Source organism: Protobothrops mucrosquamatus, unplaced genomic scaffold, assembly GCF_001527695.2.
Source record: "Protobothrops mucrosquamatus isolate PMUCROS unplaced genomic scaffold, P.Mucros_1.0 scaffold_199, whole genome shotgun sequence".
Taxonomy (NCBI): Eukaryota; Metazoa; Chordata; class Lepidosauria; order Squamata; family Viperidae; genus Protobothrops; species Protobothrops mucrosquamatus.
In genome coordinates, this window is record NW_015386275.1 from 204,557 (window position 1) to 230,912 (window position 26,356).

Below are 26,356 nucleotides of genomic sequence, written 5' to 3' on the forward strand. Positions count from 1 at the left end.
GCGTCCAACGTGACAGCCCGTCACATGCTCTGGCTAAGACACTGGCAGGCAGATACCAAGTCCAAGTGGCATTTAGCAGCAGCCCCATACCAAGGTAGCAAATTATTCGGGGAGGCCTTAGCCCCATTTCTGACCGAGAATAAGGATAAAAAAAAGATTCTGGCCCACCTTACTAAGCAGTCCGATAGACGGTCTACTCCTTACAATCGCAGACAGTTCTTTCGGTCTGCCATTTCTCCTCCAACCACACAGCCTTCTCGGCCCTTCACTCCCAGGCAGGACCGTCCGGTTGACAGACCAGCCCCACGGCCCAGACAGCAGTTCCATTCCAAACGGCCCTTTCGAGGTGGGGGACATCCCTTCCACAGGAAGTCACTCCCCAGTGGATCCTCCCATAGGGAGAAGGCTTTCCTTCTTCGTCACTCAATGGGAGGTCACCACCACAGACGCCTGGGTCCTGGAAACCATTCATCATGGCCTGTCTCTGGAATTTATTTCCAGTCCACCAAGACGGTTCATTTCTTGTCCCCAATCAAAAAAGTCTCTAAGGAGAGGTCTCATGTAGGAGGCCATCCATCACTTATTGGATATAAGAGCCATAGAACTGGTGCCTGCGGCTCAACGGGGTCGCGGATTCTACTCCATTCTCTTTGTGGTCCCCAAGACCTCTGGAGGATGGAGAGCAATCTTGGTCCTAAAACGCCTGAACCTTTATCTGGCATACCGAAGGTTCAAAATGCAAACACTTCAGTCCATCCTAGGCAGCATCCGAAAGGGGGACTTTCTCACTTCCGTGGACCTCACAGAGGCATACCTTCACATTCCCATCATCCCCGGCCACCGCCAGTTTCTCAGGTTCAGCTACATGGGGCATCATTACCAGTACAGGGCACTTCCATTCGAGCTGTCGTCGGCCCCAAGGGTCTTTTCCAAGATTCTGGCGGTTCTCGCGGCACACCTGAGATTGGTGCTGGTTCGGGTGCAATGCTACCTGGACGACATCTTAATACAGTCGTCCTCCCCCCGGGGGGCTCTGACAGACCTGAAACTGGTGATCGAGCTCCTACAGAGTCACGGCTTTTCGGTCAACTTCAAGAAAAGCCAGACAGTCCCATTGACCAGATTGTTCCACTTAGGGGCCATAATAGACACAGTAGAGTGTCAGGTTTATCTGTCCCATGAACGCAGGGACAGTATACGGGACCTGATTCTCAAGGTCTGCAGAGAAAAGACTCTGTCACCTTCCGGTTTTTCCCGGCTTCTGGGAAAGATGATATCGTGTATCTCGATCGTTCCCTGGGCCAGGTTACACTCGCGGTCCCTTCAGTGGTTTCTGCTCCCCTATCAGAAGCAGGGGACCAACACTTCCACCCGAGAGGTAAGGATTCCACCACAGGTCCTACATTCACTCAGATGGTGGCTCTCTCCAGCCACGACCAGAGGGTCTCTTTTCAAGGAGCCTGGTTGGCTCACGATCACGATGGACGCCAGCCTCTTCGGCTGGGGAGCACACTATCAGTCACAATGGGCCCAAGGACGGTGGTCTCGGTCGGACCTGAGACACAATATCAATTGGCTGGAACTCAGGGCCATACATCTAGCCCTCCGCCACTTTCGCCACAGCATAGCAAAGCAACACATGCTTGTCCTCATGGACAATGTGGCGGCAAAGGCCCATGTGAACCGGCAGAGGGGCACCCAATCCCGTGCGCTCCTAACTGAGGCCCAGCAGCCGGGCTCCTGGGCAGAGACCAACCTCACCTCGATCAGGGCGGACCACATCTCGGGGGAGGCAAACAAGAAGGCAGACTTCCTGAGCAGGTCAACCGTGGACCACTCGGAATGGTGTCTGCACCCGAGGTTATTCAGGGAAATCACCCACAGATTCGGTCTTCCCATCATAGATCTGTTTGCCTCCCAGACAAATGCGCAACTCCTGCGGTTCTTTTCGCGCTTCCCAGTTCAGGGGGCAGAGGGAGTAGATGCCCTTCGGGTTCCATGGCCGGATGGCCTACTCTATGCCTTTCCCCCTCTTCCCCTTCTCCCAGTGGTCATCCGCAAGCTTCTGCAGGAGAGGGCAGAGGTTCTCTTGGTAGCCCCTTTCTGGCTGCGGAGACCTTGGTTTGCCGACCTCGTCAGTCTTTCCCTATCGCGCCCTTGGAAAATCCCTCCAGACCGAGTATCACTGACCCAGGGGGATCTGATTCACCCGGACCCTCAATGGCTCCAGTTAGCCGTTTGGCACTTGAACGCTGGCTCCTATCCCAGGAGTCCTGTTCGCCAGGGGTCATTGATGTAATTCAGGCATCCCGTAGGCTGGCTACTAACCGCATCTACGATGCCACGTGGCAGAACTTTTGTCGGTGGTGTTCCACTCATCAACTACCCTTATCAGGATTGACCATCCCACATATTCTAGACTATTTACTGGAGGGGCTGAATAAAGGATTGGCGCCTAACACTTTGCGTAGACAGGTGACAGCCCTTTCTACCTTGCTTTCTTGCGATACTGTTAACTCTCTGGGTCAGCATCCCTTGATCCGTTCTTTCCTCAAGGGTGCTACTAATACCAGGCCACCTGTGGTCCACAGGTATCCCTCGTGGGAATTACCTCGGGTCCTTCAGGCTCTTACAAAGGCTCCTTTCGAACCCCTCAGTTCGTGCGACATGAGGTCCTTATCCCTTAAGGTCGCCTTCTTGGTGGCTATTACTTCGGCCCGGCGTATTTCTGAGATGGCGGCTCTCTCAGTCAGGGAGGATCTGTGTGTCTTTCACCGGGACCGGGTCACCCTTTGTTTAGACCCCACCTTTGTCCCCAAAGTTAATTCTCTTTTTCATAGGGCCCAGGATATCGTCCTTCCTGATTTCTGCCCTAATCCTTCCCATGATCTGGAACGTCAATGGCATTCTCTGGACGTCCGCCGGGCTCTCCGTTATTATATCAAACAGACAGCTGCCTTCCGCAGCTCTGAGGCACTTTTTGTCTCCTTCCACCCTTCTTCCAAGTGTCGGAAGGTCTCGGCCTCCACAATCGGCCGGTGGATAAGAGCTTGCATTGCGGGGGCATACCAGTCCGATTCCTTGCCGGTTCCACGTCGTGTCATGCAGAGCGGCCACTTCTGCGGCTTGGGCCACGCAGGCTTCCATCGAGGAAGTATGTAGGGCGGCCACATGGTCTTCCCCTTCACCGTTTATACGGCATTATAAACTGGACAGGTACCCATCCGCCGAGGCATCCTTTGGCAGGAGGGTCCTCCAGCAGGTGGTGCCTCGCGACACGGTTCCAAACTTGCCTGCTTCCCTCCCGTAGGACAAGTGGGCTTTGGTATGTCCCATTAGTGGATTATCCATCTCAAGTGCTGGAGAAGGGGCGTTGTCTTACCTGAACGCCTTTTCTCAGCATGGAGATGGATAATCCACACCCACCCATTCAGGTCCTTAGGCCTAGGGTCAGTTTCTGTGAGCCAACACGTCCTGCTATCAGTCATTAGCAGCACCCTCGTCGAGACTGGGAAAACAGACCCAGGACAGGCGTGGCAAGTTTGGCTGACTTGATCTGATTGGGCAGGAGGATTAAGTTAGTGGATTATCCATCTCCGTGCTGAGAAAAGGCGTTCAGGTAAGACAACGCCCCTTTTAAATTTTTAATATTCTTTTGAATAAAATACGTTAAAATCTGAAAAGGTGCTACCAGAACACTTTTGGCCATCTCAGAAAACTGAGAACAGGCTATTTGGCAGAAGATGGTATCTCAGATGCAGAAGTGTCAAAGGAGGGATTTTATACCTGCAAGATACCGTCCCTATAAAGAAAAAACCAGGAGTTGCAGTCCTGTGTACATAAGAACTGCTATTTATTCATTTTTGTTGTTGGAAGTGGAAGCATGGCTATATACATCATACTTCAGGGATGAGTCACATTGAAGAAAACTATTAACATATTAAGCTATTTCTCATTTACTTAAACAAAGCAACCTAATCCCTTTGTGGTCCTTCCTTACGCATGTTAAGAATGGAATCTCTCTCAGGGATATTGAAAATTTGTATAATATGATGAGGGACTTCATAATTCTCAAAATATCCGTCAGGCACAAATAACCAGGAACAGAAGTTGAGGTCGAAGCATTAAGAGTTGATTCTTGCCACGGTACAGAAGAATTTGAGCAACTAATGGTCAAAGATAAATTGGCACTAGATAAGTGTTAACAAAATTCATGGGTGGCTGGACTTGGTCTCTTGTGACTGCGCAATGATTCCAAACTGATGATGCATTTAATCCTGCCCTCCAGGTCAGCCTGCTCATCTACAATATCACAGACAGTTTCCTAGCTGTTACACATAGTACAATTGGTTTACGTGAACTTCCAAAACACACTATTTACATCAGCTGTGGGTTTACACCTACAGAAGGTCTGCTATTTGTGGTTGGCCTTTCCAATGTTAGTGAATTTTTATGCAATATTTGAAAAAGAGAAAAACATGTCTTTTTCTGATACCCCCAGTACTTTATTTTGATTATTGTCAGTTAACCATTGCTGTATTCATTTTTTTATTTCCACAGTGGAATGGGCTAATAGTTTCAGTAACTTCTTTTAATAAATATATCTACTTGCTTTCTGATTAGCAGTTTAATGATTCAATACTCTGATATATCGATCAATAAATAATCTGCTTGAGTTTTGTTAGCTGGGTTAACATATTGTATTAAGCCAAAATGTAGTTTTTAATTTTAGATTAGCACAGCACAATAAGGGAATTAATTCATGGATTCCCAAGCCATGGAGATACAGTCCAGCAGCAAATGAGGTTTATAGTGAAAAGAGACAAGTTATGGGAAAAAAATACTGAAAAAGGAAAGAGGTAATGCACTCCAATTTTTCCTACTCACCCTATAAAACAAGTTTGGGAATAGTGCAGGATTGCTTTAACATATAACAAAAACATTTGTTTCTGACAAATGATGGTTAGTCAGAAGTCTGAAAAGACTACTGGGATGTGCAATGTTTGTCCTAGGCCTAGGGGATAAAGCAATACACATTGCATCTTTTTTTTCAATTTCTGACTTCTAGCAATTGCTGCATTTTTTTAGGGTGGTTAAAGACATTGCTGGGCAGATCTGTCGAAAAAAATCCCATATATTGATAGTGCCAGCTAATTCTTTTAGGGTTTCATTTGAGCATAGAATTATTGCTAAGTAAGCTGTCTGATTAGAACATAGGCCCTCTGATAAAAATGGCATCCCCATTTACAACAAATACAATTGACAGGTTTCTTCATTTTTCTTTTTTGAGGGGGAGGGTATTCCCATGGATACTGCAAAGCTGTATTTATTTAGCACTGATCTATAAGAACCAATGATGTGATTCAAAATATCTTGATTAGTTTGAGGTGTCAACTCAGTCATATTCCAGGATTCTTCTATATAGCACATTTTTATCAACCATCCATGTGCTAATGATAGAATAGGATGCATGAAGTTACACTTTCTTTTAAGTTTATTTTAATGACACAATGTAAAATGACCCTCTAGTTCTGTTGGTGTAGTGTTTGTTACCCTGTATTTTCAGGAGGTAGCACATATTTTATGCATATTCTGACCTGGTTTATTAAAACAGGTTATAACAAATACATTAAAAATGTGCATTAATCTAATGGCATAAACCAAACTGTAAAACAGGCAATGCTATTGGGAATTAGATCACAACATTGCACACTGATATTGTTGAGTATCATAGATGTGTCTGATTGATTTAATAGTGGAAATAAGATCAGGAAAAGACAGAGTTCCTGTCTTTAGGTACAGGTAGTCCTCCACTTACAACAGTTTGTTTAGTGACTGTTCAAAATTACGGCACGAAAAAAGTGACTTATAATCATTTTTCACAAAACTGTTGTAGCATTCCCATGGTCACACGATCAAAATTCAGACGCTTGGCACCTGGCCCAGATTTATGATGGTTGCAGTGTTCTAGGGTCACATGACTGCTTTTGTGACCTTCTGACAAGCAAAGTCAGTGGGGAAGCCAGATTCATTTAACAATCCTGTTACTAACTTCACAACTGCAGTGATTCCCTTAACAACTGTGGCAAGAAAGGATGTAAAATGGGGCAAAATTCACTTAACTGTCTTGCTTAGCAACAGAAATTTTGGTCAAAGATTACCTGTACTGTCTAAGGGCAAGAATAGCAATATCCCCTAATATTTTCCATTCTGAAGAGTGGTAAATGGTGTACATGGGTTGTGAAGGAACCTGAGAAACAAATTAACACGAGTCTTGACACATTTGAGGCAGACAGCACTATTAAACCTTAAAAATAACTACGTGAGTGGGATCATGTTCCCTCTTCACTCTATCTGTAACTTTCCATGCAGCATCTCTCTCGACCCCCCGCGACAAGTGGGCGATAGGGAGGGAGCAGAGAGAAACCATACACGAAAGGATGAGAATACCGATCACCAGCGCACATGCTCAGAAAGGAACCGATCGCCCCATTGAAGGCGGGAGGCCGGAATCCTCTTCCGCTGGGTGTGGCTACCTAGTAGGGTTCTGACGGCGTTGTGCCGATTCCTCGACTGCCCTGGTAAGTTGGAAACTGGCTCTTCACCGACCAAGGTACAGAAGGGAATCTAAGGCGGCGTCTGACCTTCAGCGCGGCCTAGCAGCCATGTCGCTATTGTCCTTGGTAATGCCTGCCCTTTGGGTCTATTTTATCGGCTTCCGCGTCGTCCTGGAGCAGCTGTTTCGACGCCTCCGTCCGCGTTCCGTTTCCAAAACAGGTTAGTAGATTGCACGCGGAGCTGGGGTGGGCGGTGGGTTCCTTAAATGCAAAAATAAGCTACTGATTCTTCTCGAACGCCGTCGCTTTGCTTATCTGTATGAGTTGGGCTTTTATTGTGCGGAGAAAAATGCAGGGAACAAGGATTCATAAACAAGAAACTAGAAATGGCAGTGGAAGCTTCCTGTTTTTTAGTTTCTATGCTGGAAGAATTGGGAGAAGGGCACGCACGTAAAAATTGTCTAAAGTTACTCTCATCAGGATAAATCCTAGCAAACTAGAAAATGAAAGTGCTGTCATATGAGAGATTTCTCTTGAACTAGTGCAGGTAGGATTGAACCTGTGGTTTCATTTTGATAGCAATATTTTGTTACATTTTGCACTGAAACTTTGCAAGTAAAATGCCAGTTAAAATAGTCTAAATAATGCATACCTGAACTGCTCTTGATCTGTACAAATGTAATTAATTGATATAATTGTCTTTGGTTAGAGCTACAATATTCTATGGTAAAGATCAGTAATTTTCCCTATCCACAATATAGTTTAAGCTGGTTTACCTGTGAATACACCTGGTCACTTTCTTCTGAATGATTAAGCTCAACACCTTTGTTTCTGTTCTTTCTAGATTGTCATAACCTATTCTATTTCTTTGACTTCTTTTGCACCCTAGAGTTTCAGGATCTTAAAGAAAACTGTAGATAAATGATTTGTAGCTTTCTTGCTTACGGAAAGCATATACTGGACACACAGATAAGCCAGATTTTTCTTGATTGTTATGTGAATAGACACTACACTAGATCTAGACTGGATTTTTAGATTTCATTTAAATTAATTTATAATATGTAGACTGCAGATTCCACCTAGTTAGGTTGAGTGAAATGTGTTGATTTTGGTGTAGTATATTATTGATGGACTGTGCCATATCTGAATATTATTTCACTTTTATTAAAAAGTGTTTTGCTAATGCATTTATGTTGCATTTAATCTAAGTATGTAATGTCTAATATTTTAATTTCAACATATAACTTAGAAATCTTTATAAGATCCTTATTTTATCTTGAATGCATAATTAATTATCTTAGTATATAGAGAAGATAAATTGAGGGCAAATTTTGATACAGTTGTTTTATAATCCCTGGGACTATGGTGTATAAAATTGAATACCATGATTTTCTCTTCACTGGATTTGAAAACTAAAAGCAAAAAATTGCATCCATTCAGACTACAGAATTTTGTTGAAGGCAAGCACCCATGTATTATGTAATTATACTGGCTTAATTACCCTTTTCCAGGAAATTTTAAAAACTACTACTTCTCTGTCCTTTTCTATTTTTCAAAGTTGGGCACTAATATGGGCAACATTACTCCTCTTGATTCCAAATTGTTGATAACATTTACTAAGAAAGGACCAGAACTTTTACAACTGAGAAAAAACAGCAGTAGCACCTCTTTCTCTCTGAGGTGAGGAAGGAGGAAACTCACCTGATGTGGAAAAGCAGCAAATAAAATTGCCCCTTTTCAATAGTTCTACCCACTTGTCTTACTATCTCTTCTTGCTTAGGTAACTAATCAGATCAAATGCTAATGTTCAGTTTTCACTCTTCTTCCTGAAGGTGTAATATTCTTTTCTGAAACTTCATAGACCAAAGGCTATAATTTGACAATTAAAATTATAAACATAAGTTTCAACTTATTTGTTCCCCACCGGCTTGCTACTTTATTAAATTCTACCTTCAAATTTCAAATTTTGCCATGGAATTTTATTGACTCCTTTCTCTTGCTTTCAGGAGTCCGTCCAAGAGAAAACACCACTAGGTATTCTAAATTACAGAACATCTAACTATTCTGCAACATTCCATTCTTATACATTGCTTAAAAGTTATGAGAAAATATAATATGGCTCTATTACATTTAGGAAAATGGCTCTATTAAATTTATGAAAATGCTTAGCTTTGAACTTTGAAAATAAGTTGATTCCAAGACTTTGGTTATTGTTTTATTAGGGAAAATGAGCCAATTTTTAACTTAATTTAAAATGAAGGAAGACGAAGGATAGTACTTATTAGCCAGTAGGGAACTTGCTGTGGTTGTAGTGTCCATATGCTTTATAAATACTCCATCTAAATTAAGAATAGCATCTTGTACGCATTTATTATTACTCTAATATTAGTTACCTGTCAGGTAAACTTTGTCAACCAAAATGCTACTGAGAGCTATTTTTCGGAAATGCTGGCTTGGTTCCATTTATCAAGTAGTTTATGAAGTGCCAGCTGTGGTGCTGGTTATAACTTCTAAAAAAGCAAATTAAAACATCTGTTTTCCTCTTGATTCATATATCAAGGCAGAGAAATTCAAGTGCCCAGGAGGAATGTTGATAATAGTAATGGCCTCATTATTAGCTGTAAATGTGTCATTTACAAGAAGTCTTTAAAGATACCTTAACAGTGCGAGTGAATCTCTTGAGCTAGAAAAACTAAATAGTGCAGTTTTTCCTTTCTCTTGGACTATATTTTTGGACCATGGTAAATGAGTGACAAAATAACTTGTATACTTAAGAAGTGTGGACATTTGTGCAAAATGATTTGTCATTTTTAGGAACAAAGATTGAGTACAAACAATCTTTACATGAATACATATTTACACATATACATATTTATTGCCTAACACATACCCTTTTGTTTGTATACAATGATAACTCTTTAGAGTTATCTTTTATCTGTATAGCAATAGCACTTAGACTTATATATTGCTTCATAATGCTTTTACAGCCCTCTCTAAGCACTTTACAGAGTCAGCATATTGCCCCCAACAATCTGGGTCCTCATTTTACCAACCTCGGAAGGATGGAAGGCTGAGTCAGCCTTGAGCTGGTGAGAATCAAACTCCTGGAGTGAGCAATGAGTTAGCCTGCAGTACTCTATTCTAACCACTGCACCACTGTGACTCTTTTTGTGGTATATGCTTTTATATGCCAATTATTGATAAAGATATAAACATTTATTGAAAATGCAGTTACTAGTTGTGCAAATGACAATGAGCTACCCAAAATTAATTAGTGTATGAGATCACCATATACACATTGTAAAATAAGCACTTTGCATTACAAGTAGTTCTTGACTTACAAAAGTTCATTTAGTGACCTTTCGAAGTTACAACAGCATTGAAAAAAGTGACTTATGACCATTTTTCACACTTATGACTGTTGCAGCATCCCCATGGTCATGTGATTTACATTCGGATGCTTGACAACTGGTTCATATTTATGACAGTTGCAGTGTCCCAGGGTCATGTGATCACCTTTTGCAACCTTCTGACAAGCAAAGTCAGTGGGGAAGCCAGATTCATTTAACAACCATTACTAATTTAACAACAGCAGTGATTCACTTAATGAATGTGGCAAGAAAAGTTGTAAAATGGAGCAAAACTCACTTAACAAATTTCTCACTTAGTAACATAAATTCTGGGTTCAGTTGTGGTTGTAAGTTGAGGACTACCTGTATATAATTTATTTCAGAGGAATTTATTATAGTTTAAAATAAAGGCTAAACATGATGTGTAGTAATTTCATGGAATAAGCCTTGTAATTCTCATGAAAATAATAAAAGTGATTTCTAATTATTGTCCTCAACTTGTTTTCAACTATTGAATCTAGCTTATAGTTCTTCAACTCTTAGATTTTGTAGTAGTCTCCCCATCTGAGTGTAACCAGATCCATTCCAGTTTAGCTTTTTTGAGATCATCCCATCTCCTATGATGTTAATTTGGGATATACAGTAGTGCTACAAAGACTCTTATGGGGAGAACTGTGTGACCATCCAGAGGAATTTTTAAAATTTCTGTTTAAACTTCTTGTTTGTTGAATTTTAACCATCTTGCTTGTTCATATGTGCATCAAATAAAGTAAACAGTTCAAAACTAGGCATAGAGAGCAATTTACACATTTGGACATACTGTATTGAAGCAACTTTATAGGACTGAATTTCTGAAAGCAGCAGAATAAATACAGCACAACTCATATTTTCTAATAAACTTCTCAGTAACACAAGGCATTGTTTTAAGTTAGATTCTAGATCAGTGGTTCTCACCTGTGGGTCTGGACCCCTTTGGGGGTCGAACGACCTTTTCACAGGGGTCACCTAAAACCATCGGAAAACACATATTTCCGATGGTCTTAGGAACTGAGACACCGCTCCTCTATCTCCTTGCCCTCCTCTTCCTTCTCCCCTTCTTCCTCCTGCTGCCCCCCAGGTGGCTCGGGCGGGCGCCGGGACAAGAGGGGTAGCTGGGGGGAAGCAGCCAGGCTGGTGGAGGGGCTGGCAGGGGTTCCGCGGCACCAGCCCCCACCGCGGCTCCATTGGATGGGTGGAGGGTGAGGCCAGGCAGCGTGGAGTCCTGGCTGGGGCAGCGACGGTGGTTTCCTCGCCCTCCTCTCCTTCCTCCTGGTGCCCCCCGGGCGGCTCGGGCGTGCGCCGGGACAAAAGGGGTGCCTGGGGGGAGCAGCCGGGCTGGCAGAGGGGCTGGCAGGGGCCGCGTGGCACCAGCCCCCCATCAATGGGCAGAGGGCGAGGCCAGGCAGCACAGAGTCCCGTATGGGGCGGCTGCTTCCTCGCCCTCCTCCTCTCCCTCCTGCTGCCCCCCAGGCAGCTCTGGCGGGCACTGTCCCCACCGCAGCTCCATCGATGGATGGAGGGCGAGGCTGGGCAGCATGGAGTCCCAGCGGGGGCGGCGGCCAGGCCGGGGGCGATGGGGACCCCCGACGATGCAGCCGTAAGAGAGAGAGAGAGAGAAAGAGAGAGAGGAAAGAGAGAAACAGAGGAAAAGAGAGAGGAAAGAGAGAGAGAAAGAGAAAGAAGAAAGAGAGAGAAAGAGAAAGAGGGAGGAAACAAAGAGAGAGTAAGAGAGTGGAAAGAGAAAGAAAGAGAGGAAAGAAAAAAAGAGGAAAGAGAGAGAGGGAGAGGAAAGAGAAAAAAGAGAGGAAAGAGAGAGAGAGGGAGAGGAAAGAGAGAGAGGAAAGGGAGGGGAGAGAGGAAAGAGAAAGGAAAGAGAGAGACAGAGAGAGACTGTTTTGACATCTAAAATTAAGATAACACTGCATATATCCTTGTTTACCTTTATTTTATATATACACACACACAGATACATACATACATACATACATACATACATACATACATAAAAGGTAAAAAAGGATATATGCAGTGTTATCTTCATTTTAGATATCAAAAGGGTTTTGCGGCTCCCAGTGTTTTGTTTTCGGTGGAAAACGTGTCCAAGTGGCTCTTTGAGTGTTTTGGGTTGCCTACCCCTGTCCTAAGGGAGGCTGCGCTGCTTCGCGGCCCTTTCCACGGAGGAGGCTGAAGTAAGCTCTGCCGGCGCTGTCGCCCTCTTGGTGCTCTCTCTCTCTCCCTCTCCCTCTCCCTCTCCCCGCCTGGGCGCTTCTCCAACCAGGCTGGGTGGAGCCAGCGGAACGGCCTTCCTTGCCCCCCCTTCCCTGGCCAGCTGGATGGGGGGTTGGGGGTCACCACAACATGAGGAACTGTATTAAAGGGTCGCGGCATTAGGAAGGTTGAGAACCACTGTTCTAGATGAACATTCAACAAATGGTCTTCCAAATTCTGTTCATTAAAATGCTGCTAGCTTTTATGTCATATTAATGCTGTGAAATATCAAAGAGAACTATTTGAGCATATTCATAATAATAGCCAGGAAAATACATCCATGCTTATGACAATTAGAAAGTCTCAAGAAGGGAAAAAGAAATTTCACAAATTCTCAGTTTATGAAAGGCTGCCTTGCTCATTGCCTTAAGCAGTATTATATGTTTAGGATCACAAATCTTCACTTATCATGGTGAGTATTTCTTCTGGTCAGTGTGATCAGTCACTAATACACTCTTATTCATGGTATAGGACAGGGGTAGGCAACCCAAAACACTCAAAGAGCCACTTGGACACGTTTCCCACCGAAAACAAAACACTGGGAGCCGCAAAACCCTTTTGATATCTAAAATGAAGATAACACTGCATATATCCTTTTTTACCTTTATTATATGTGTGTGTATATACACACACACATATATATACACACCTATAATAAAGGTAAAAAAGGATATATGCAGTGTTATCTTCATTTTAGATGTCAAAAGGGTCTCTGTCTGTCTCTCTTTCCTTCTTTCCCTCCCTCTCCCTCCCTCTTTTTCTTTCTTTCTCTCTCTCTCTCTCTCTCTCTCTTTCCTTTCCCTCTCTTTCTCTCTCTTTCCCTCTTTCCTCTCCCCCTCTCTTTCTCTCTCTCTCTCTCCCCCTCTCTTTCTCTCTCTCTCTCTCCCTCTCTCTTTCTCTCCCTCTCTCTCTCTCTTTCTATCCCCCCCCCTCTCCCTCTCTCCGATCTTCTGCTCACCTGGCAAGCTGGCTTCAAGCTGTTCTCCAACAAGCTCAGGGGTAGGCAACCTCAGCTCTTTTATGACTCATGGACTTCAACTCCCAGAATTCCTGAGTTAGCATAGCTGGGCTAGCTAGCTCTCTCCTGCTTCCTGCAGAGACGCAGCAAAGGGAGGAGCCCCGCCCAAATAAGCTTTTCAGCTGTCAGAGTCCACTCTTTTTTACACACACACACACACACACACAGAGAGAGAGAGGGAGGGAGAGGGAGAGGGAGAGGGAGAGAGAAGAGAAGTGCCTGTCTCTGTCTCTCTCTGCAAATGGCAGAGGAGGCTGGGAGCCACAGGGGAAGGCTCAAAGAGCCGCATGTGACTCCAGAGCCGCAGGTTACCAACCTGTGGTATAAGAGGAAAAGGCAGCTATTTCTCGAGTTATCTATAGAAGCTTTCTGACACTTGAACCTGGAGAACAAACTATTCTTGAAGTCATGGATTCCTGGTATGCAGAGATTGCATCAGAGATGAGAATTTATTCAGTGTTGAAAGAGATTGGATAACATTTTGTTGTATCCTTGGATGCATCAGCTTATTGTAATGAGCTATTTTCTGCATATTTAAATTAAACATGCAATTGAGGCTATGGCACTTATTCTATTTGCAATACTGTCTATGTAAGCTGCCCAAAATTACCTTGAAATAAGATGGGCAGCTATACATTTTATAAATAAAAGTGAAAAAATGTTAGCAATTTATATCCCATATTCTTGTCCAGAGGGCAATTAAGTTTGGTCCAATGTTTTGTCATAAAATCTGACTAACTACTACTTGCAAAACATGTAGAAGTATTATTGCATATATTCAGTTTCCAAAAAGGAACATTCCAATATTATTATTAAGGTAGGTTTTGTATATTTATTGAAGCATTAATTTTATATAGTTGAGCAAACCAGTCCTTTCTCATGTTATGTTTATCTGCTGCCTTTATCAGGTGCTCATTAATGAGTGAAGAATCAAAAGGTTGGGACAGTGGATAAAAAGCAATGGAGAATAAAACTTTGGAAACTTCCCCATCAGACCTAAAGTTAGTGGCCCACCCAAGAGCAAAGAGTAAAGTATGGAAGTACTTCGGCTTTGATACCAATGCAGAGGGATGTATATTACAATGGAAGAAGATCTACTGCCGCATTTGTATGGCACAGATTGCCTATTCAGGAAATACATCCAACCTCTCTTACCATCTTGAAAAGAATCACCCAGATGAATTTTGTGAATTTGTGAAAAGCAACACTGAGCAAATGAGAGAGGCGTTTGCAACTGCGTTTTCAAAACTGAAGCCTGAATCATCTCAGCAGATTGTTCAGGACAACTTAATTATGAAAACAAGTCACAATTATGAGAATAAAAAGCATCAAGAGCTGACCTCAGCAGTGATTAGTTTAATCTGTGAAGGGTTACATCCTCCATCTATTGTGGATGAACCCACATTTAAGAGTCTCTTAAGAACAGCTGACCCCAGATATGAACTTCCTTGCAGAAAGTACTTCTGCACAAAAGGAATTCCTGAAAAATATGTTGCTGTTAGAGAGATTGTGTTAAAAGAATTGGCAGACATTCCATGGTGTGGCATATCAACTGATATATGGAGAAGTCATAGCCAGAATAGATCCTATGTAACATTGTCTGTTCATTTTCTTAGTAATAGTTCTTCTGGCAGCTTGGCTATTAATTCTCGTTGCCTAAAAACATTTGAAGTGCCAGAGGAAAACACTGTAGAGACAATTACAAGAGTCCTGTATGAGATATTCATTGAATGGGAAATCAATACCAAAGTTTTTGGGGCTACAATGGATAATGGGAAAGATGTAGTGAAAGCTTGCTCTCTTTTGGACATTTCAGTACAGATGCCTTGCTTAGGTCAGACTTTCAATGTGGGTATACAGCAAGCTTTTCAGCTTCCTAAATTGAATAGTGTCCTATCTAGATGTCGAAAACTGGTGGAATATTTTCAGCAGTCTACAATAGCCATGTACATGTTGAGTGAAAAGCAGCAACAGCAGAATAGTTTGCACTGCATGCTTGTGAGTGATCGTGTTTCTTGGTGGGGCAGCACACTTGCCATGTTGCAACGTCTTAAAGAGCAACAGTTTGTCATTACTTCAGTACTTGTGGAAGATAGCAATAATCACCACCGGATGCTGGAAGCTAATGAATGGAATACAATTGAAGGGCTGGTGGATTTGCTTCAGCCATTCAAACAGGTAGCTGAGATGATATCTGCTTCCAAGTACCCAAGAATAAGCATGGTGAAACCTCTTCTTCACATGCTGTTAAATACAACATTAAGTATAAAAGAAAATGACTTAAAAGAAATAAGCATGGCAAAGGAAGTGATTGTCAAGAAATTATCAGCAACATACCAGCATAATCCTGAGATAGACATGTTTCTCAATGTTGCAACTTTCTTAGATCCAAGATACAAGAAATTGCCCTTTCTTTCGACATTTGAAAAACAACAGGTTGAGAACAGAGTGTTGGAGGAAGCAAAAAGTATCCTGGAAAAAATAAAAGACAATATTTCAAGGCCTGAAGAAAAAATGTTTGCAGTGTCAGAAGAGCCACCAGTGAAAAAGGTGGCAATTGCTTCCACGCCTCCTCCTCCTAGTGCTATCAATAATATGCTTGCAGAAATCTTTTGCCAGACAGGGGGTGTTGAAGATCAAGAGGAGTGGCATGCTCAGATTATTGAGGAACTGAGTAATTTCAAGTCACAGAAAGTCCTTGGCCTTAGTGAAGATCCACTCAAGTGGTGGTCTGATAGAATTGCTTTGTTTCCTTCTTTGCCAAACGTGCTTCGGAAATACTGGTGCATTGTAGCTACAAGGATCTTTCCAGAACGTCTTTTTAGTTCTTCAGCCAATGTTGTTAGTGCTAAAAGAAATCGGCTAGCCCCAGCTCACGTAGATGAGCAGGTTTTTCTGTATGAGAACACTCATAGTAGATCTGAAGCTGAACCTGATGAAGAGGATGAAGGAGAGTGGGGATTGGAACAGGATCATATGACTAATTCAAGTGACACAGCAAATGGGAGCAGCAATGTTTTAAATATGCGTGATAATGGCTTCATGTAGAAGCAATAGACTTTCAGACAAAAGCTAATGGTCTTAAATTACCAAACAAAAAATAATAATTTTTAAAAATGTACATATTGAACAACTTCACCATAGGCAGGTTTTGTATGTGGAAATATGTATGTCTGAGTGTCTGGATCATGGTTGTGATATGTGATTCAAGAACATAAACTGGCATAAAAGTTATGAATATAGAGTCAAGAAAAGCTACAGATATATTTTATCACTGATTTAGAAATAGGATGTATAAATAGTAATTTATAAGCAGGTGGTTAGTCACCTGCTCTACAATCCCTTTAAACCAGGGGTGTCAAACTGCCGGCTGGCGAAACCGTGCCCACCCCATTGCCGGCAATGGAAAAAAAAGTCACAATATGTCGTGACACGTCACATGATGTTGCGAGTTTGATACCCCTGCTTTAAACAATATTTTCAGCAAATATATGACTTAAGGTCAATATGCAAAGTGTTTTTGATGTAGGATTTTTGATTTTTAAAAGTTTTGATTTAAATGTTCACACATTTAAATATTTAAAGCTTTTTAAAAGTCAAATTATCGGATTAATTACGTAAAGGATCTAATGTTTAATAGATTCATGTGTTATTTCTGATAACCAGATTATTTCTTTGTTGTTAAGTGTCCTAAAATAAAAATGTTAGGATTTTTATTTTTATCTTATTATAGTGAAATCTTGGCACATGTACTGGGAATGCTACGCTACAATGCAGCCATAGGAACCTGTAGACTTTTAGATGTAGCTGAACTTTAATATTCTTTTCAGGAGCTCCATATTGTGTTTGTGGCAAGGAATAATGATAGAGCAATGTTGTCATCTGTACTATAAACTGAATGTAACCTTTCCAAGATTAATATAATGGCAAGAAATATTAGGTTGCTCGATCACCAAATGAATATGAAGTTGAATTATATCACCATACTGTTACAAGTCATTAGTTTTGTATCTTGTATATTGCCAAGCAATCCTTTGTAAAGCTTAGAAGGAGTGCTTTCTTCATTCAAGAAAACTTCTCTATATAAAATGACATCATGCTTCTAGACACCATACCTGATATATCACATTAATGCAGCTGCTTTGCTAATTTATTCCATAAATTCTAAACTTCTGTTAAATGGAAACATCTGTGCTAAATGGTAGTGGTTCTTATTATGTTATACATGAAAGAAAATTTACCAGCTTCTACTAGCTTCTAGTTCAATATCAGATCACTCAAACATGGACAGATTTTTGCTTATAAGTGTTAAAAGAAATGTTCTAAACATTTGTAGAGTGCTTCAGACATCTGTTCTTAGCAATGGGTGTATTGCTAGAGTGGCAGTCTTCATACTTGAGAGTTACTAGGCTATGGAAGGATAGACTTAGAAAATATTTTGAAAATAACATTTACTGTTTTGAAGTAAGACTTTCTCTGCTAGATATTTAGGCCATAATCTTTTCTTTAGTTTTAATTTGATGCTTTTTTTTTTAGGTACATTGCTTATTAAAGATACTTCCAACGTAAGCAGTTCTCAAATGCTTCCCATATTTATGCTCTTTGCCAGAAACGATTAACTTACTTTATGTAGAAAAGCAGCATAGAAGAGTTTTGAGATATGCCACATAGGTTTGTGTGTATCAGTTTATGTCACCAATATAACAAACTCTGCCCTGGAATGTACTCTTGTAAATAAGAGTTGATAAGTAGAGAAGTAAGGCACTTGATCTTTACTCAACTCATAATCAGCCTGTTGAAGCAGACATGAATATATTTGTGCTAAATAGTGCTTAGATGAGTAGAGAGTCTTCTGAATGCTATTTTAGCATTGCCCTATTCAGATATAAGCTGATAGATCCCACTTTGGGCTTTGGTTTCTACAAAATAATCACGGCATGATAAAAAGCTTTCATTTGTATCTCATTTGCCATCTTATCTGAGCTGATCTTACATTTTTACACTTCTTGACTAGTCCAATTTTAAGTAATTAAGGATACAAAACTACTGCATGATGAAACATTTATGTTAATTTAGTTGTTACGAAGCGCAGTGTGCTGAGTCCTAAGTCTATGCAACATCAGATTGAAACTTAAGCACAGTGCAAAAGGGCAGTGTTCCTCTTTGGACCTGAAGCTGCAAAGATGCTTGGGAACAGGAGAGGTCATATATGGCTACTTCTCAGTGCTTTCAGTGCCTCTTTAAAGAAGATGCAGATTTTCCTGGACTTATCCATCCAGGCAACTGGGAGGATGCTCATTTTTGTTTAGGAGCCTAATCAGCCTATTCAGAGGGGGCATGAGCTCACTGAATGGGTATGGGCTTGATCAAAATCTCAAATACCTATTTGCTTGGGATCACCCAGCAACTATGGAAACCATATAGCTTTTTTAAGGAGGTGTCGACAGGTGCAACCTGCATAGTCCTGGCCTATTCTGGAAAACTTTTGGGGTTTTAGATCTGAAGTTTTAGATCCCTGTTAAAGGTAGTCCTTGACGTATAACTATTCATTCAGCAGCTTTTCAAAGTTATAGACATACTGAAAAAAGTGACTTATGACTGGTCCTCACATTTACAACGATTGCAGCATCCCCATGGTCATGTGATCAAAATACGGTCACTTGGCAACCTGCATCTATTTACAACGGCTGCAGTGTCCTGAGTTCCTGTGCTTAGTACCTCTTGCAACCTTGTCAGCTGGCTTCTGACAAGCAAGGTCAAGTGGGGGGGGGGAGATGGAGTCGCTTAACAGCCACATGACTCACTTAACGACTGCAGTGATTTGATTAATGATTGTGGCAAAAAAGATGGTAAAATCTGGCATGACTCGCTTTAACAACCACCTTGTTTAGCAATAGAAATTCTGGGCCCAATTGTGGTTGTAAGACAAGGACTACCTATTCAATATTATAAGCTGTACTCTTCAGTTATCAGAACTCTTGTGGTATAGTCCTGGACTGTGACAGGGATGGTTGTCCAAGCTACAGCCTCTTCGGTGACTCTGAAACTCTGTAATTTTAGGTTACAGATCTTTTAGTTGCTAAGTCTTTAGTGTTTTAATTTTACCAGTTGCTCAATATTTACCTTCCATAAAGTTTAGTTTCTGCTATTGCTGACTGATTGACTATTTATAGTTTTGCAGTACTATTTTGCAATCTACATTTGTAGAATGTAAGATTGTATTCAGTGTTTGGTATGATGACAATATACTACATAATTTTTAATTATGATGTTAACTCGATAGTAATATCCACTTTCTTTGTGGCATTTATGAGATTTGCAGTCAAACTGTGATTATGCCCAGTAATAGAAAGAAAGAAATAAATGTTCAGGTAAGTCTGCACAAATCTGCACATAAGTCTGCATATGTTAGAATACATCTAACATGTATTTATGTTATATTTCAACACCTGGCACATAAAAATGGATTATAATCAGAAATGCAAATTTTATAGTGTAAAATAGAATTTAATCTTTGAGTTATACAGTCACAGTATTAAAGGCTAGTAGCATCGTTAGATAGCAGGTGAAACCTATAACTTTCAGCTGTTCAATAATCTGTTATTCTATATTCTGTATTCTATATCTACATATGGATATAGATTTTTCATACAATATTTTCTGAGTAAATCTAGTCTTTAAAAGTTTATCGCATTTCAAACAATCCAAGTAATTGGAAAAAATGAAAGAAAAATTGTCAAATACAAAAATGAATTTTATGAGCCTTTATATTTCTAGTTAATTATGATATAAATTGTAATTAGTAAATTGTGCTGAAGTATACTATTCCCGTCTTTCCACTTCTATTATGTATTTTTTTTTTACCATATTTCATTTTTAATAAACATTTTAAAGTAAAAATCAGGAAATGTTTTCTTTTTAACTGAATAGAATATCTCTTCAACAATGTCCAGTTCATAATAAATTGTCTCTAGGACTTGATTTTTGGGACATGGATACTGTATATCATTTTATAGAAGCACTTTGTCAAGGTTCCGACTAATGAAACATTTCAAAGAACTTCCAGGCATTGTTTATCCTAAAAGCCTTTATTAACAGTATAACAGATTGTTGGCACATCATGGATGGATGCCAAGATCTGAAGTCTCCACCCTAAAGCAGTTATTTTTGCTAGCATTTTCCCTCCCTCTTTTGCTGTCATGAGTCATGTTCTCCAACCAGCCTGGGGAGGCAAAGGTTCACTTCCTTCTGAAGCCCTTGCGAATTGCTCTCTCTCTCCATTCTCATCTGAGTTAACTCTAAAAGTGCCAGACAGTTCTGCATATTTTGTCAAAGCAAGAATATTCAATATTAGTAGCGTTGACACACTTAGTCTATGTCTCTGAATTTTGCCTTAAAAAAAATTTCTTATGAACAAACTATTTGTGTCAAAGAGAAAAAAATTGTCAGAAATTTTAATATAAAAAGCCAACAAAAAGTGAGATGAACCCAAAATAATTTCTTTAAAAGTTTATGCATACTGAATTGTAGTAGTTTGCTCAAGCATAGGAAACAGATTTTATTTTATTTTGCTGTGTTAAACTGAACAACTATAAGATTCTCTGTTCATTTTTTGAAGTTTATGTTTACATCTTAAAATGATTATACCTGCCTGTGTCATGGTTCCGATAGATGAAACCCATCAAAAGAACTTCAAGGCAAAATTCTTCCTTAAACATTTTATTGAGGAAACAAAGTATCGGCACTACATAATTGAACCCAAAAACTAAATTCCCTTCCCCCGGATGCAAAGTAACAAAGTGCAATTCTTTCTTTCTCCCTAGCTCCTCAGCCCGCCAAAACGTTACCAGCTCGTCCTTGGGTTCCCACAAAACAGTGTTATTGTTATGGCTAACTGAGCTCAAGCTTTCATCCCAACCCCCCCCCTTCTGCACCTGTTTTCTAAATACCAGAAAAAGCATGTCAAAAGCAAAGAGAAAATGGCTGCAATTTTCATCAGTTGTCAGAGCGGGAACACCCAATGTTTTCAGTGTTGACATCTGGCCCCCCTTACAAAAAGGATAAATCCTGCAATTCAAACAAAATCATAGGTTAGGGGTTGCCCCTTCATTTATTAGGGTGCTTTTCATAGAATTTATTAATGACCCTGTCAGCTTTTACATCACTAGATTTTACCCATGTGGCTTCAATGGATATCCTTTCCACTGCACTAAGTACTGTAACTTTCCCTTAAAAAGTCTAGAATCAAGAATATGCTTCACTTCATAATGGGTCTGTCCAGCTACCACTAGAGGGCCAGATGCCTTCTTAGGGGGAGGTCGTAAGGTAGAACCCCGAAAAGGTTTCAGTAGGCTACAATGGAACACAGGGTGGACTTTCCCTAAGAGTCTGGGAAGCTTTAACTCCACTGTGACTGGATTAATAATTCTTACGATGGGGAAGGGACCTAGATACTTCGGTCCCAACTTCTTACTAGGCAACTTAAGACGTAAATATTTTGTGGATAAATAAACTTTTTCTCCAACCTGGAATGACCTTTGGGGAGCCCTCTTTTTATCTGTTTTTTATATGTATCACAAGCCTTTTTCAGAGTGATTTTCATTTTGTTCCAAACCACCTCCCACCCCCTCACCCACTGGTCAAGCGTTTGGCAAGCAGAAGGTTTCTGAGGATATTCGGGTATTTGGTTGAATTCTTTTCCTGTGGCAACTTTAAAAGGTGCAAAACCAGTGCTGCTGTGAACAGATTTATTGCAAGCCACCTCTGCGAAAGGGAGGAGGTCAGTCCAGTTCATTTGTTGATAATCCACATAGCATCTAAGGTACTGCTTCACCATTGAGTTTGTTTTTTCAGCCGCCCCATTTGTAGACGGGTGAAAAGCCGACAACAGTCCTTGCAACAAGCCAATTAACTTGAGGAAACCCCTCCAGAACTTGGCCATAAATTGTACTCCTCGGTCTGAAATTATCTGCTTTGGTGCGCCGTGCAGCCCATAAATGTGCTTAAGAAACATCTTGGTTAGTTTCTGGGCTGACGGGAGTCCTTTGCAGGCAATGAAATCAGCCTGCTTCGAAAAAAGATGTATCACAGTCCAAATCACTGTATTCTCCCTAGTTTCAGGTAAATCCACTATAAAATCCATAGCAATTTCTTCCCATGGTTGGGAAGGGACCACAACTGGTTGCAATAATCCAGGGTTTTTTCCTGTAATTCTTTTCATGGTGGCACACAGAGCACAGCTCTTGACGTAGTTCTCTACATCCCGTTTCAAACCCGGCCACTAGAATTGTCAACAAACCAGATGCAGTGTTTTTAAATAGCCAAAGTGTCCAGCTTGTTTCACATTGTGACTGTGCTGGAGAGCGTTGAGGCGGAGGGTTGCAGGCAAATACAACTTCCCCTCCTTTGTAAGCCAATCCATCCCTGCACGTCAAGGAGGTTTGATTGTCCTTGAACCATTGATCGTTGAGTTCCTGTTTTAATTTCCTCGTCCCAGGGACTCTCGAAAATGGGGCTCTTCATGGAGTTAGTTGAGAAGCAGCCTGCGATGTAGATATGATTGCTTCATTATTTATTATTTATTTTTATTTTATTTTACAAAATTTATATGCCGCCCTTCTCCCCATGGGACTCAGGGCGGCTCACAGCATGTTAAAACAATATACAGAATTACCCCTTCTAAAAACCAATTAAAACCCAAATATTAGTGGCTGTGACTATTTAAAATCATTAAAAATTATCCCTATTTAAAATTCACCCTAGGTCAGGCCCGCNCTGTGGGAGGGAATCTGCGGCAGAAGGCGGTCTCGGAGGTAGCCAGGACCGATGCCATGGAGCGCTTTAAAGGTGGTGACTAGCACCTTAAAGCGTACCCGGAAGGCCACTGGCAACCAGTGCAGCTCGCGCAGCAGCGGCGTTACATGGGAGCGACGTGTCGCTCCCAACACCGCCCGCGCGGCCGCATTCTGGACCAACCTCTTCACACTGCCTCTTGTATTGAGGCAATCTGGATAAGGCATCAGAAAGTTTTTTTCTCCCTGGTATGTACTTCAGGGTGAAGTTAAATCGGTTAAAATATTGCGCTCACCGTACTTGCTTCAGGGACAGCTTGTGGGGAGTTTTCAGTGCCTCTAGGTTTTTGTAATCAGTCCATACTTCGAAAGGCACCTTACTCCCTTCTAGGTAGTGTCGCCAGTTTAATAAAGCCCAATGAATTGCAAAGGCTTCCTTCTCCCACACTGCCCACCTTCTCTCGCAGTCAGTGAACTTTTTCGAGGTGTAGGCACAGGGCTGCAGGACCCCGTCATGGTTCTTTTGCAATAGAACAGCTCCGACGGCCATGTCACTGGCATCGGCTTGAATCACAAAGGGCTTTCCCAGGCAGGGATGCTTTAGGACCGGCTCGACTGCAAACAATCTTTTCAGGTTTTCGAAAGCCATTTGACAGTTCATAGTCCATGTTAGCGGCTGGCCCGGTCATGGATTTTCCCTATCTTTGCCGGTTTTTAACAGGTCCATGAGGGGTAAAGCAATTTCGGCAAACGAGGGGATGAATTGTCGGTCAAAGTTGGTGAACCCCAGAAAGCTTTGAAGCTGTTTGTGAGTCTTTGGGGGTTGCCATTCGATTACGGCTCTCACTTTACCAGGATCCATTTCAATGCTCTCGCTGGAGATTCTGTAGCCTAGATAATCCAGTCGGGTCTGATGGAATTCACACTTCGATAGTTTAACATATAGTTTAGCATTCAACAATTTCTTTAGCACTTCTCGCACTAGCTTCACGTGGTCATCCATATTCATTAGTATAGTGGTAAGTATCTCCGCCTGTCACACGGGAGACCAGGGTTTGATTCCCCTACGGGGAGCCAGTGTCATGGTTCCTATAGATGAAACCCATCAAAAGAACATCAAGGCAAAATTCTTCCTTAAAGAACATTTTATTCAGGAAACAAAGTATCAGCACTACATAGTTGAACCCAAATTCCCTTCCCCCGGATACAAAGTAACAAAGTGCAATTTCTTTCTCCCTACCTTCTCAGCCCACCAAAACGTTATCAGCTCATCCTTGGGTTCCCACAAAGCAGCGTTATTGTTATGGCTAACTTTCTTATATGTCTTTACAACACTAATGTGTACTGTACCTGCATCGGTGAACCTAACTGATCTTTAGGTTGGTGGATACTTGTGTCACAAATACAGAAAAATAAATGGATGGTAAGATTATGAATTTACTGCCCCTTCCTTCCTTCTTTTCTTCCTTCCTTCCTCCCTCCCTCCCTCCCTCTATCATGAAAAGTGACTATTAGAAGGAAAACATGCATGTATGTAGACATAAAATTGTCTTGTGATGTTTGTTTTACACCGTTTCCCCCTTACAACTCCTAAATAAATTGCGCATCTTTAGCTAAAAATTGTTCTGAATTTGGCTCCCAAAGATCTCTTGAATTATCAATTTGTTGTTTAGCGTGGAAGCATTAACATTAATCAATAATAAAACCACTAAACCTTTGGTTACATACTTAAAAATTCAATGTCAGTTATCTCATTGAAATAAATCATTCAAGACCTGGTAAGAAAAAACTACTAATAGCTGAGTTAAAAGAAATAGTTTTTATTTCTTTAGATGGCAAGGAACCATTATCTCTACTAAACTGTATTTCACCTTCCTTTGTAACTTTTGTTCCATACTACTAAATTTCCTGATTACAGAATTAATTAATGCAGCATTTCCCTTATTTTTTCTTCAGTTATCTTGGGGGGAAGGGAGAGAGAAGAAAAATGATAAACACACTGTCATGGTTCTGACAGATGAAACTCTTCAAAGAACTTCGAGTCATTGTTTACCTTAAATAATCTGTGTTAGAGAAGCATAGCATTGGCACTAACATAATCGAACCAAAAACTGGATTCCCCTCCCCTGAGCACATAGTATCAAAGCACAATTCCCTCCTCCAATTAACAGTCATAAATCACATTCTCCAATTAGTTTGAAATGCAGGCTTTCCCTCCAGTCCTCCAGCCTGCCAATTCTTATCATCTCTTATTTCAATAACCTTGGTTCACACACTAGGTCCAGTATTGTTATGTCTAGCTAAACTCTCATGCACATTTTACCCCCCAGCATCATCTAACTCTAACTCTAACTCTAAGAGTAAAACATAAGAAGAAAATGGTTGCATCTCCAACTGTTGTCAAAGCAAAAATGTGATGTTAGCAGCGTTGACATCTGGCCCCCTCTTACAAAAAGGACTGATCCTGTAACGTAAACAAAAGCATATGCCTCTAGGTTTATTAGGATGTTTCCTATAGAACTTTTTGATCAGTCTGTCGGCTTTCACATCGCTAGACGTCACCCAAGTGGCTTCAGACAGCGAATATCCCTTCCATTGTACTAAGTACTACAATTTCCCTTTAAAAATTCTAGAATCAAGAATACGCTTTATTTCTGACCTGCCACTACGAGGGGTCTGGGTGCCTTTTTAGGGGGAGGTCTTAAAGTGGAACCCCGAAAAGGTTTCAGCAGGCTGCAATGGAAGACAGGGTGAATTCTTCCTAAAAGTCTAGGGAGTTTTAATTCTACGGTGACCGGGTTAATGATTTTTACAATGGGGAAAGGCTCCAAGAATTTCGGTCCTAATTTCTTCCTGGGTAATTTGAGGTGTAAATATTTAGTCGACAGATAAACCTTTTCCCTAACTTGGAATGTTCTTTGAGGAGCCCTTTTTTTCTGCCTGCTTTTTATAGGTCTTGGAAGTCCTTTTTAAAGCAGTCTTCGTGGTTTTCCAAACTTCTTCCCATCCCCTCACCCATTGATCAAGTGAGAAGTGGAGGATGCTTGTGGGTATTCAGGTATTGGGCTGAACTCTTTTCCTGTGGCTACTCTGAAAGGCATGTAGCCGGTGCTGCTGTGCACAGAATTATTGTAAGCCATCTCTGCGAAGGGGAGGTCGGTCCAGTTGGTTTGTTGGTAGGAAACATAGCATCTGAGATATTGCTCCACCGTTTTGTTAGCAGATTCCGCGGCTCCATTAGTAATGGGTGAAAAGCAGATGATAGACTTTGAGATTATCCAATTAATTTAAGAAAGCTCCTCCAAAACCTAGCTGTGAACTGCACCCCCCTGT

The 26,356-nt window shown here is 41.3% G+C and overlaps 1 protein-coding gene across 1 annotated transcript in view; it reads left to right on the plus strand.

The window, feature by feature from the left end:
• The first annotated feature begins 6,524 nt into the window (after positions 1-6,524).
• Positions 6,525-26,356, plus strand: part of DHRSX (dehydrogenase/reductase X-linked) — a 308,329-nt gene continuing 288,497 nt past the window's right edge. Inside the window, exon 1 of the mRNA XM_015825462.1 lies at positions 6,525-6,777. Within this exon, the coding sequence (XP_015680948.1) occupies positions 6,666-6,777 (112 nt within the window). The 5' untranslated portion in view covers positions 6,525-6,665. The remainder of the gene's footprint in view (positions 6,778-26,356) is intronic.